This window comes from Aegilops tauschii, chromosome 3 (genome assembly GCF_002575655.3).
Source record: "Aegilops tauschii subsp. strangulata cultivar AL8/78 chromosome 3, Aet v6.0, whole genome shotgun sequence".
Lineage (NCBI taxonomy): Eukaryota > Viridiplantae > Streptophyta > Magnoliopsida > Poales > Poaceae > Aegilops > Aegilops tauschii.
This window is the reverse complement of record NC_053037.3, coordinates 280,773,027-280,786,787: the sequence shown is the minus strand read 5'-3', so window position 1 is coordinate 280,786,787 and position 13,761 is coordinate 280,773,027. Positions and strand designations below refer to the sequence as shown.

Below are 13,761 nucleotides of genomic sequence, written 5' to 3'. Positions count from 1 at the left end.
TCTATGCCCTTTACACATGGACTGAAGTTTGTTTCTGCCATTTGAAAAAGCCTTTTCTACCACTGTGTTATCCCTTGGCTTCATTCTCAACAAGCACGAGGACATGGCTTTGGCTCCGCCAGGTATGTATATATAGAAAATATTTATTCTGCGGAAATTGCTAATTGTTACTGTAGTTTTCATCCCTACCAGACCAAATCAAAGGTAGTGCTTTGTTTCTCAAGTGAAGTAAGTCAAACTGTTATAGTAGGAGGATTATCCCAACATAAGGGCCTTGAAATCATGTACAGTTGGTTCAGACAATACTTAGCTTGTTTTTGTTAAGATCAAGTTCAGTTTCTACACCAAGTCTAGAGCATAAATGTTACTCCCTCCGTCCCACAATGTAAGATCATTTTTCAAGCCAGGGACCACCTGCAACTACCATGCCACTTTTCTTTGAAAGGTTCTGGGATTAGGAAGGGTAGGGACACCAGGCAGCCTACAACATCATATCAAGTTCGAGTCAAATAAAAACGGCTCGTACTGTAGTCAATCTTCAGAACAACATGTTATGAGCATGAATATTTTTCAGTAAATGTTGACAGTAATATAAGCAAGCCATCATGATATCATAGGAAAGTAACATACTGCTATAACAACCATTTCTAGAGATGAGTGGAGTAGGCCAGCAATACGTCCAGCCATAGGAGTCCACAGCGTAAATGAAGCCCTTGTGTTCAGTGGCATCAGAGAACCATGGAGGATGTATGATCCTGCGATGGACGTGCAGATTTATCCACTTACCGCAGTGACGTGTCAAATAGGCGAGACCGCGGTTGAAGAACGCAATTAGCCTGAAGTCTTTATAATTCGCAGATCTTGTGGGCACTTGGCAGATTACAACCTTGAGCAAATCAAACTTGGTATCATGTTGGCTACTGTAAGATTCCGAGTATTCTGGGCCGCGGTTCCAAAGCAGTGGAGTGTTAATCGAAGGAAGGGGGATCAATCGCCGAGTGTAGACATCCACGAGCATCCAACTGCCGCGACCGTTGACGAGCACCATCCAAGACGTGTTCATGCCGACCCAGTACATACCGTTAATGTAGTTGAGGGTGACAGGATCGGATCGCAGTCAAGGGGGTTGATGCTCGCCACCCTACGATCGTTATGCTGCGTGACACGCCGTTTCTGAAGATCAGGCGGCATCAGCAAGCAAGGAGCTGGCTTAAAAAGCTCAGGCCCGAGGGCTTTGAGTAAATGGTACAGCCCCGACGAGCACGCGGCGAGCGGCATGGTAGTGAGATTGTCCACATGCGAAACAATGAGCTTGACTACCTCCGTGGGGAGCGAATTCCAGCCACTCTTTCAACGGACGCTGCTCGGTTCTGCCATTGTTAGTGCTTGGGTTTCGGAAGAGGGGGGAGGCGCCTTAGCAGGGATGGAAGATTGGACGATTATGTGCCGATGATGATGGAGAAGCGAATATGTGCTGTGGCAAGTGGACATGTGATGATGACAATAGCACGCCGCTTGACTTACGAGACACATCCCAGCAGCGTAGGGTCATATCGATGCCAGACAACTTGCTTGAGTGATCACAGTACTAGTACTCCCTACAGTACCTACTTCCATGCCCTAGTTTGCATATAGGGAGTAGGACTCTGCTCTACTACTAGCACCGGTGGAGTAGTACATTCTAATCTAAAATCGTTACAAACTTCAATGCCTGAGCGTGGAATGACTACGAACCGCCATCAGTGCTAAATCCAATCCCCAGCAAACGTTTGCTGGGAGACATGGCAGTTGCAAACGCCCGTGACGTAGTTACAGTACGTGTGTAAGGGTGGCGGTTTTGTCAAATACTATGGCTAAAAAACAAGCCACCGTCGGATGGAAATCTGACGCTTATGTGGGATTCGCCAGGATTGAGCTCGTGGCGAACAATCGCCAGATATCATTACTAAAAAAGGTTAAAACACCCGGGGCTATAACTTGCACCGGCTGACCACTAACAATGATACTAACATAGTTGTAAAATGGTCAAAGACCGTGTCTATGTGGTGTTTGGAATTATATGCAAACTAGCAAGATGCCCGTCCATTGGACGTAACATCAAGATGCATTTTTTTACAAAACACCTGTTGTGATTGACCCATGCAAGAGTAATCCCATGTGTAAAAACTAATGATATCTCGAGAATTTTATCAGAAAAATGGTATCTCAAGAATTTCATCGAAAAAATGATATCTCCAGAAAGATGAGAGATAAGGTGAGGAGGAGTGGGGCGTGGTGGTCACTGGTGGTCGGATCGGGCGGAGGCATGGGGATGGACGGCGCCGGCAGCGGCCACCATGCCAGATTATCCCAGAGACTTCCTTTTTTAATTTCTCAGCAATGAGGTTGTGGGAGATAAGGATGAACGAGGCAAGGCCTTATCTGTAAATGTGGAGAGTGGTGCGGGTATCTTTTGTAAAATTGTCATAGTTTGCTTTCTATCCGTCAGATATAGATCGAACGGTCTATATTGCAAGATGGCAGGCACACCATCATCACCAACTCGGTTTTTTTATAAGAGTAGAGAAGTAGAGACTAGTGAGTACTAGTAAGGACACCATCTACTTCTTCGTGTGCTACTCCTGCGCTCCATTCGGCGGGCACAACGTCCCCTACAACCACTCCCTCCTACGCTCCATTCGGCGGGCGCAACGTCCCCTACAACCACTCCCATTTCATGGACGGCCTGGTCGATGCCTGCAAGGTGCCCTGCATCTACAAGAGTTTCGGCTGCGAGAGGTACGTCGACCAGCACTTGCTGGCGGAGCATAGTCCCAGATGCGCGCACGCACCCTGCTACTGCTATGAGTGCACGCCGCTGTTTGAGGGCTCGCCAGCGAGCCTCGTGCATCACCTCACGGCACCGTCCGTCACTCACTACTGGCCCGCGGCGATGAACATCAAGTACGAGACATGCTACCCGTTCGCCGTGCCGGAGTCGCTGGAGGATCACTGTCGCCTGCTAGTTACGGAGGAGGACGACAGCGTCTTCCTCTTGGCCGTGGGCACCGGCAAGGCCCGCGCAGGCTGCCGCCCCATCTCTGTAGTGTGTGTCAGGGGCAACGCCACTGACGCTGACATAAGGCCGGTGTACAGGTGCGTGCTCACTGTTACTGCCCCTCCGAGGTATGAGGGCGCCCACGCCGCCTCCATCATGCTGACTGAGACTGTGCCGAGCTGCTCTGTTCCCGGCAATGTGGACATGGAAGACGCCTGGTATGATTTTCACCCCAAGATGGTGCACAGGGACTCCAAGGAGGTTCACCTGGTCATATGCATTACCAAGTCAAATGTTCATCATTAGTCTTCGCTCAATGTAATCCGCGGTCTAAGCATGTGGAGACTTCTTACTTATATAGTTTAGAGCCTTCCATGCATGATCTTTCTCTATTAGAGTATCGCGCTTGAATAAAAGTGTATCCATTTATGGTTTAGTCTAGAATCTTTCATGTATGATTTTGCTCCATTAGAGTTCTCGCTTGCCATTTATGAGATTAATTGAGAATTTTTACTATAGTAATGGTGAAAGACTTATGATGAACCCTTTCTTACATCTCCTCTGTCCCCTAGCAAGTCATCCTGATTTAATCCATCCATCTAAGTTTATAAGAGCATGGTCAATACTTAATAGTATAGCCAACTTGTGACTATAAGAAAGTGCCATGTCATCTATAGCCAACTTATAGCCAACATGTATAACAATTAGCTATAAGTATGTGCTACTTTATTAATACATGGCCCACTCTCCACTCTCACATAGTGCCTAGGAGCACGTGCTACAGCTGGCTCTTGCATGAGAGCCCGCTTACATTCTCTCTCCTATCCTCTCTCCTCCAACTAAGCATTAGAAATATTACTTCACTTCTTACAGCCTGCTGACTGTACCTTATTGTACTCGCTCTAAGTCACCTTACAAAAACCAAATAATCCCAAAACACTTAGGCGTGGTGCATTAACTCCCATCTTGTTTCTTGTTTCTTGGCATATCAACCAATAAGAGATGTGGGGCGTGCATGTTTTCAATGACTCAAGACTACCAAACACGACATGAAGTGGTTAGTTCATTGCATGCAATGCTATTAATTAGAAAATAAACATTAAGTTCTCTCATTTTCCCCTCATTCTTGGTTACGGTGCACAACTTAAGATGACTTATTCACCTAGACGGAGGGAGTACATTCATGGTGGTCTAGAAAAAATAAACAAAATCGATACTCAAAAACTAATTCTTAAAGACATTTCTTGCAAGGCACAATAAGTGTTATTTCTTCACAAGTTTTGGATGCAGGTTGAACAGTTGAACGCTTTTGTTTGCAAAAGATACTTCTTTTATCTATTTCACCCGGATGTTTGTGAGCTCTAGAGAAGAAATAATATCCGAAGAAACCTATTGATACTCGTTACACATGAGATGACCCCCACATACTTTGTCAAAATAAACAACTCCCTATCAATGCATTTCGCTGTTCCGTGCAACGTAGGGCACCTTACTATATAAAGTACGACCATAAATTTAACTAACAATATATATAGTACGATAAATGCTCATGCATGTCACAAAAAATTATATCATTGAAAACTATGTTCAAACTAGTAAGCTATACGTGCATAGCACGTGAGAGCTCAGATAGTCAAATTACAACCAAAGATAGACATAATGTTACCGTATTAATTATAACAGGCTAATGGAATTGTGAGGCATATGCATGAAGTATGAAATGCACAATTCAAGTAAAATATATCGAGCGTGTTTTGTGTAGGTGTCTTTTTCAGCTATCTCAAAGCTAATGTATTACACGCAAAGATAAATATCATTTATGAATGATAATTAATACTAACTGTCGACGTCCAGGGAATGGGGGTCCCCAGACTTGCCTGCCTGCGGCCCACGGCGTGGCTCCACTAACGGCCTGGTATGGCCCATCTTCACCAGCAAACACTCAAGACCCTCGCGAGGGGCCAAGCCTCGCGAGGCGGGCGACACAAGACCTCCTCAGGGGCAGCCTCACTAGGCTGGCTCGCGAGGAGCGGAGAGATCAAGGTGAGGGGCACCTCGTGAGGTTCCCGTGACGTGAGCCATGATGACCAAGGCCAGGCGGGCGCCAGCGGGCGCAGACTACCGGTTTCCCCTTTGGTGCTAAAGGAGCAAGTGCAGGCGAGGAGTCCCAAGGCGCAAGGCAAAGGTTTCCATATCAGTGCAACGAGACCAAGACCAGCAGGATGGCAGGGTGGAGGTCATCGCGGATCCCACGATGACGTCATCATCAGAGTCTTTGGCACGCGAAGACCACCTTTTGTCAGGATAGCTTGTACTAGTTGCCCCCCTTCAAATTGACCGTTGTGGGATCCCTTCCCGCCTAATATTTGGGAAGAGGACCCGGGCCTCTATAAATAGGACTAGCCACCACCGTAGTAGGCAACTGATCTTGGATCAGATCCATTCCATCCACACACGCACAAGCTCACCGAGCTCAAGAACACCTCTCCTCAGGAGGTAGTTCTTCCCTGGTGCTTGTTCATCCCCAGCCTACAAGGCAATCCACCACACCACACTGGAGTAGGGTATTACACCACATCGGTGGCCTGAACAAGTATAAACTCTTGTGTCCCTTGTTCTTCGGGTTCGGCGAGCTAGGCTTTGAGATCGGGGTGAGAACATGGGCTAGGGGGAGAGAGATCTTCGTGCGCACCCCAGAGTTCGAACCTCAAGGGTTTCGTGGGAACCCGTAATCCGACATTTGGCGTGCTATGTAGGGGTGCGCCGAAGCCTCACTTCCATCAGCCAATCCGCCAACACCCCGCGGCGCTGATGTCTGGTGACCCAAGGACCAATGCCGACCAGTGGGCAGCTTGGCCCGTCAGGGCGGCACCGTCCGCCCAAGAAGACCTCAACTCCGCACTCCAAGCGGCCCGCGCACCGCCGAACACCGCGGAGCGCGGGTGGCGCGGTCTGGCGCCTTCCACCCTTACACCGCGGTGCGCGCGGGCCGCCGCAAGGGCCTCAAGCTACGCAGCAGCGACGGCGCCACACACCCAACAGGAACAAGCGAACATGAGAGCGACGCTCATAGTGGCACGGGAGCTGCTGCGATGCCAGCTGGCGGAGAGCGGCCGCGATGCGTTGCTGGAGCGCGTCGCTGAGCTGTTGGATGCCGCAACCAGGGGTACGCCACCTTTCTGCTCCTTACCTACGCCTCAAGTTGTGACCAGATCGCACGGTGGGCCTCGCCGCGTCCGCGTGCTCCCCGGCGCACCAGGAGGGTTCATCGCCGTCGACACGGCCAGCGGTGCCGGCCACCCGGCTGCACCTTATCTTCCCTCAATGGGCGCGGACACGAGCGTTGCCCCCCGCGGCCCGAGCGGGATGCCACCCTACCACCCCCAGGGTGGCACGCTAGGCCCGGCGGCATGTAGCACGGGGCGTCTCGGCGGGGGTTCCGGGGCGGCGGCTCCGGAGGCCTATGTGCCCCGCATGATGGACGGGGGGTACACACCGGAGGATGACCCTGACTCGTTCCTTGAGCCGGGTTGGATAGAAGAGATGCTGGAAGTTGAGGCCTTCCAGGAGCCACCCAGGAGCCTCACCGACCCCGCCAGCGACAACAACCGCAGGGTACCACTAATCTCTCAGGAGCAGCCTTACGCTAACCATGGGTCGCAGGTGGATCAGGTCACAACATTGGACGACGACCCCAGCGCGGCAGCCTCACTTCCACCAGGGGGAGCACATTGGGGGCTGCGTGGGAGGGGCCTGGAGCAGGGCCCCTCTCCGCATCGCACACAGAGCAAGGCGCCGCCCGGAGGTAGGTCCTCTGTCGGGGAGGCACCGGCGAGCCTTCCCCCCAGCAGAGGGCTCATGGTTGCCGAGGGCGCTGCTAGCGTCCCCTTTGCCCCTTGGCATCATCCTGGTTTCCGGACGCCCCAACGGTGGTCCAGGGCGGCGCAATGCGGGGCCCTCGTCTGGCGATATGAAGCAAGGCTTGCGCCTGTGAAGGTCTCCGCCCGTGACACTCTCACGTAATAATGAGTGGGGCTGTACACGCCCCGGAGTCTCCGGAGAGCCGCCCTCGGGCCTCAGGGGCTCCCGCCCACGTCCTAGTGGAAGCACCATGCTCCGCGCTGGCCATCGACACAGTTCCCAATGACTATGCTCATGGCCTGTGAAAGCACTTAGCTCCACGCTGGTGGGAAGACAAGAAGACTAGCTAGGTACCGGACGCGGCCATTTGCTTTCGACCTCTTTTTTATAACTCAAATTTGCAGCCTTTGATTTTGAATTTGAAGTCGTACTTTCATTGGTAATCGGGGGGGTGCCTTTTCTTGTTCATGTTGATTTCGTGAGTTTCTCGATTCGTGCATTGTTTTGAGACTTGCGTCGGCTACCCCCCCCTTCCGAAAACCTCACGAGCGGGGGTAGGGCATGGCATGCACGCACTACGCGGGGACCCCCGCCATGACTGGCGCTCGCTCCTCGCGAGGCCCTCTCGGGCGGACAAGCAGACCCCTCAGGAGACCAAAACCTCGCGAGCCTGCAAAGGACTCCCCTCAGAAGAAATGCACATCCGCAGCTGCCAAATCAGTTTGAAGCTCGACTGGACTAAGGTAAGTTACGGCAGCAAGCCCGCAAAGGGCTCGTGACCTTACAAAAGCGCGTTTCAAGCCTAGCCTGAGAAGTAAAATAGTACTCCATTTACATGAGGGGCTCCCCCTCCCCAAAATGCTCTTACATCGTGAGGGGCCATGCCCAAGCTTTTGCATGCAGGTTCAAAATAAAGAGCGTGGGCACAGTCGGACATGTCGCTCGCCGCGTCTTCCGAATCACTCCCAGACATGCTGCTGGCGCTGTCGCTGGCGCTATCTTCACCGTCATCAACCGCGCCGCCCTCATCCGCCACAACCACCACCGCGTCATCATCAGAAGCAAAGGCCCTCACCAGAGCATCCACATTGTCATCCACCCAGCGTGCTAGGTTGTGCCGGATGACCTCGGGTACCGGGGCGATGGCGGCGTCAAGTCAAAGTCAGGATTGATATTCTGGAGATGGCTGAAAACGTGGGAAAACGCGCGCCCGAGGAGGCCTCGGCTCTTCTCCTCGACAAGCTCACGAGCCCTCTCAGCCCGGTTCTCCAGGCGTCACGACATCAGTAAAGAAGCGGAGGTGGCTGGCATAGTCTTCTGCGTGGGGATGAGGGGCGTGCTCGTCGCAAATGGCGCCTTGCGCCTGATTGGCCCTCGTCCTGAGGCCCCGAAGCATGGGAGTATGCTTGCGCAATAACGTCTGCCGATGGAGCGCCTCTTCCCTGCTCTGTTGCGCGAAGGACTTGGCGTTGGCAACTCGCCGCTGGAGCGGGAGCAGCTCGGCACGGGCGGAGGCCAACTCGGCCTGCATGGAGATCAAGGCAGCTGCTGCGGCCTTCTCGCGCTGCTCCGCCTCGGCCAACCTTGACCTAAGGGCGGCGGTCCTGCCCTCAGCCTCGGCTTCCACAAGCTTCAGCTTCAGGTCGTACCTGCTGGCAAGATCAGCACGAGCCTCGACCACCCTGCTATCAACTTCTTCCTGGGTCCTGGCCTCGCACGCGCTGGTAGCATCTTCCGCTTCGGCAACCTGACACTCCCTCGTCTCCAACTGCTCAAGCTCGAGGCTGCGCTCTGTGGCCTCCAGCATCAGCGCTTGCTCGTACCTCAAAATCTCCTCCTCATCAGATGGCGCCCCCTTCATCGACGCCAAAGCATCTCTGCGCGCCTCCACTTGCTGCTCCAGGGAGGCATTCAGGGCCAGGAGCTCCTGCCTGTGCTTCTCTGCGACTTCGCGGCGGTGGTCTGCCTCCCTGGCCTCCTCCAAGGCCCGGGCGCTGGCCTCGCGTGAGGTTGCGAGCGATGCCTCGGCCTTCGCGTTGGCATGCTCGCACTGAAGGCGCCTGAGGTCGATGGCCACCTTCAGTCGATGCCATTCATCCATCAACCGGAGAACCTCAGCTTCAAGGCGGGCGTCGACATCCATGAGCTCATCCCCAAGCCGGCTCAGTGCACCCATCGCCTCCCGGAAAAGCTCGTGACGGACGGCACCCCGCTCGCGTGCAAGCTTGAACGCATGACCGGGGCCGCCCCCATGCCGGGAGCCATTGAAGAGGTCCGAGGTGGCTCGCCTCCTCCCAGTAGGGGGCTGGGGGCCGGTGCCTTGCCAGACGCCCTTCGGGCCCCGTCGGGAGCCCGGGGGGAAGCGGCTCATTGCTTGAAGGAGAGGCCAGGGCTGAGGCCACCCAGCCGCGATCGACAACCAGAGGAGGAGCCCTTGGCACACCTTCCACACCCCAGGCAAGGCCACGAAGGAGTGACGGCAAGAATGCGGGTTCGAGGCACCAGGCTGGCGCGCTTGCCTCTCCCGCCAACCTCGCGCCAAGTGCGGCATGCTGGCTTGGGGCGCTTAAGGCCGGCAGGGGACTCGAGGCAGGAGGAGGTTGCTTCTCGGGAGATTTCACCGCCTTAGCAGATGAGACCTTGAGGAGCCATAGTCAGGAGAGGAAGCAACACTCGAGAAATTGCAAAGATAAGGTACTCACTCGTCTATGGAGATATACTTCCTCTGTTTCAATGGCCGGAAGGCATCACGGCTGCAGCTTGGAGATCCCTTCCTCTTCCGGAGTGTGTCGAAGTTCAGTCGGAGCCAGCCGAAGCCCTAGGTACGGTCACCAGCACCGGGCGTGACTAGAGTAACTCCTGAGGAGGCGACCTCATGGGTGCTGGACTGCGTGGAGACCTTCGCCTCCGCCTCGTGGCGACCCGCCGGGGCCTCGGGGGCTGCAGCCTTAGGAGTATCAGGCTGCAATGCCCCTCCGTCCGTTTCCTCAGGACGGTTCTCCGGGGCCCGTGGGACGACCCTTCAGGAGCCCCGAGCGGCGCCGATTCCTCAGTAGCCGCATCGCCAGCGGCCGATGGTGGTGGCCCCCCTGCGCCCACTTCCGGGGAGATCACTGCACCGGCGGTAAGCAAGGGAGCCACGAAGACAGGGTTCTCGCGAGGCCCTTCAAGACCAGCCGGACGTAGTCCCCACTCATCGAAAGGGGGCATCTGCCTCGCGAACTCCACCTGGTTCGAGTAGCAGTACAAGAGACAACCCTCCTCCGGCATGTTGGCTGGCGACGGGTTGCCCGTCAGGATCTTGAGCACAGTTTGTTGCGCCTCAAGAGGAAGCCCAGACTCGTGAAGCCTCATGCGGTCCTTGCTGCCAGACAAGGTCCACATTGGTCGAGAATGGCGCTGGAGCAGAGCAACGCGGCGCCGGACGAACTCCTTCAGCACCATGCGTGCAGTCACACCAAGATCCTTCAGCCTCTTCAACCGGCGCCAGACATGGGCAAGGCACGGATTAGTGAGCCTCTCGTGGCCCCAGCCGAAGTTGGGAACGGCGGCGCCGACAGAAGCGAGAGTAGGGGCTGAGCACGCCGACGTCCACGAACACCCACCGCTTCCGGAACCCGCTCACAGACGGCGGGAGCTCGAAGTCAATCCCTGAGCCGGTCGTCGCAGCCATGGCCTGGAAGCTCAAGCATCCCGAGCACTGTCGAGGGTCGATCAGGTGTAGCGAGAAGAAATGGCGAAGTAGGGCCATGGAAGGAGCAATGCCCACCATGGCCTCGCAGACAAAGGCGAAGACAGTAAGAAGGACGATGGATTGGGGATCTAGGTCCAGCATGTGGATCTGGTAATGGGAGAGCACGGCGTTGAAGAAAGTTGAGAAAGGGGGAATCAGGCCGGCCCATAAGGTGTCAAGGAAGATGTGGACGTCGGTGACTGTCCTATCAACAGAGGCGTGGGATGCGGGCTAGGCCACCGTCTTCCCCCATTCGTTGAAGTCGGCGGCGAGCGCTGGGCGGACCTTGTCCATGGCTTCCTTGTTGAGCACTGGGCGGCTCGCTCAAGGGTCGGATGTGGTTCGGCTGAGGACTGGGACTTCTTCTTCCCTTTCTTCGTTCGGCCCGGCGCCATGGCGACGGAGAGGACAGAGCTCAGGTTAGATTGGAAGAGGAGGCTGTTGTTTCGGGAAGGCGAAAGAGTTGGGGTAGTGCATCGCCAGCGATGAAGGAGTAATTATGTAGGTCACGGTGGCCGCCAAGCCAGGCGGATATCAAGGCTGCATGGGGAAGCGGGGACGCCCACGTCCCGTAAATCTCCACGCGTCAATCAAGGCCGCAGGTGTTTGGTGCCCGCAACGCTCCACACTTGCCCCTTGGCTTTGCCTCGAAGATACCCCAAACAAGCCCCTCAGAGGATTACTTTCCATAGTAACAAGTAACAGTAAATTTCAGCACACTATATAAATTTTTCCTTACCAAATTCCACCTGCCAAAGGCGCTTCACTCCCCGGCAACGATGCCAGAAGAGAGTCTTGATGACCCACAAGTATAGGGGATCTATCATAGTCCTTTAGATAAGTAAGAGTGCCGAACCCAACGAGGAGCAGAAGGAAATGATAAGCGGTTTTCAGCAAGGTATTCTATGCAAGTACTGAAATAAGGGGTAACAGATAGTTTTGTGATAGGATAATTTGTAACGAGCAACAAGTAACAAAAGTAAATAAAGTGCAGCAAGGTGGCCCAATCCTTTTTGTAGCAAAGGACAATCCTGGACAAACTCTTATATAGAGAAAAGCGCTCCCGAGGACACATGGGAATTATCGTCAAGCTAGTTTTCATCACGTTCATATGATTCGCGTTCGGTACTTTGATAATTTGATATGTGGGTGGACCGGTGCTTGGGTGCTGTTCTTACTTGAACAAGCATCCCACTTATGATTAACCTCTATTGCAAGCATCCGCAACTACAACAAAAGTATTAAGGTAAACCTAACCATAGCATGAAACATATGGATCCAAATCAGCCCCTTACGAAGCAACGCATAAACTAGGGTTTAAGCTTCTGTCACTCTAGCAACCCATCATCTACTTATTACTTCCAAATGCCTTCCTCTAGGCCCAAATAATGGTTAAGTGTTATGTATTCGACGTTCACATAACACCACTAGAGGACAGACAACATACATCTCATCAAAATATCGAACGAATACCAAATTCACATGACTACTAACAGCAAGACTTCTGCCATGTCCTCAGGAACAAACGTAACTACTCACAAAGCATATTCATGTTCATAATCAGAGGGGTATTAATATGCATAAAGGATCTGAACATATGATCTTCCACCAAATAAACCAACTAGCATCAACTACAAGGTGTAATCAACACTACTAGCAACCTACTAGTACCAATCCCGGACTTGGAGACAAGAATTGGATACAAGAGATGAACTAGGGTTTTGAGAGGCGATGGTGCTGGTGAAGATGTTGATGGAGATTTCCCTCTCCCGATGAGAGGAGCGTTGGTGATGACGATGGCGATGATTTCCCCCTCCCGGAGGGAAGTGTCCCCGGCAGAACAGCTCTGCCGGAGCCCTAGATTGGTTCCGCCAAGGTTCCGCCTCGTGGCGGTGGAGTCTTGTCCCGAAAGGTTGCTTATAATTTTTTCCTGGACGAAAGACTCCATATAGCAGAAGATGGCCATCGGAGAGCCAATAGGGGGCCCACGAGGCAGGGGGCGCGCCCTGGGGGGTAGGGCGCGCCCCCACCCTCGTGGACAGGTGGTGGCCCGCCTGACGTATTTTTTCCGCTCAGTATTTTTTATTATTTCCAAAAATAACTTTCATGGAGTTTCAGGACTTTTCGAGTTGTGCAGAATAGGTCTCTAATATTTGCTCCTTTTCCAGCCCAGAATTCCAGCTGCCGGCATTCTCCCTCCTTATGTAAACCTTGTAAAATAAGAGAGAATAGACATAAGTATTGTGACATAACGTGTAATAACAGCCCATAATGCAATAAATATCGATATAAAAGCATGATGCAAAATGGACGTATCAACTCCTCCAAGCTTAGACCTTGCTTGTCCTCAAGCGGAAGCCGATAACGATAAATATATCCACATGTTTAGAGGTAGAGGTGTCGCTAAAAATAAAATATGGACATGAGAGCATCATGATCATTCTTATAACAGCAACATATATGGATAATGTCATATGATTTCTTATGCTCAAGTAATAATCAATTCGCAAGTTCAAGTATGAATCAGAAACTTCATTAACAACGAACAAACTATAATCTCAGTCATTGAAGCAATTGCAATTTATCATAACATCAGAAAGAGTCTATGTCAGAGCTTTCTAGCAAGTCCACATACTCAACTATCATTTAGTCTTTCATAATTGCTAACACTCATGCGATACTTGTGGTTACGGAGTTTTAATCGGACACAGAGAAAGATAGGGGCTTATAGCTTCGCCTCCCAACCTTTTACCTCCAGGGTAATGTCAACAATAATAACTCATGTTGACTTACATCCAATTAGATATATCTATCAGGATCTCTCCAACACACTGTGCTTGCCAAAGGATAAAATATAAAAAGGAAAGGTGAAGATCACCATGATCTTGCATAAGGTAGAAGATAATAATAAAAGATAGGCCCTACGCAGAGGGAAGCAGAGGTTGCCATGCGCTTTCAGGGTTGGATGCACAAAATCTTAATGCGAAAGAACGTCACTTTATATTGCCACTTGTGATATGAACCTTTATTATACAGTCCGTCGCTTTTATTTCTTCCACATCACAAGATCGTATAAAGCTTATTTCCTCCACACCAATACATCATACATATTTAGAGAGCAATTTTTATT

General features: G+C 52.2%; 1 protein-coding gene across 1 annotated transcript; it reads left to right on the top strand.

The window, feature by feature from the left end:
• Positions 1-2,716: 2,716 nt before the first annotated feature.
• LOC109736946 (uncharacterized) lies at positions 2,717-3,343 on the top strand. The gene has a single exon (XM_020296160.1). The coding sequence runs from the start codon at positions 2,717-2,719 to the stop codon at positions 3,341-3,343; it is 627 nt and encodes a 208-aa protein (XP_020151749.1).
• Positions 3,344-13,761: the final 10,418 nt, after the last annotated feature.

Bases quoted from the DNA above. Each gene is read 5' to 3' on its own strand.
- LOC109736946 (XM_020296160.1), top strand. From the start codon at position 2,717: ATGGACGGCCTGGTCGATGCCTGCAAGGTGCCCTGCATCTACAAGAGT.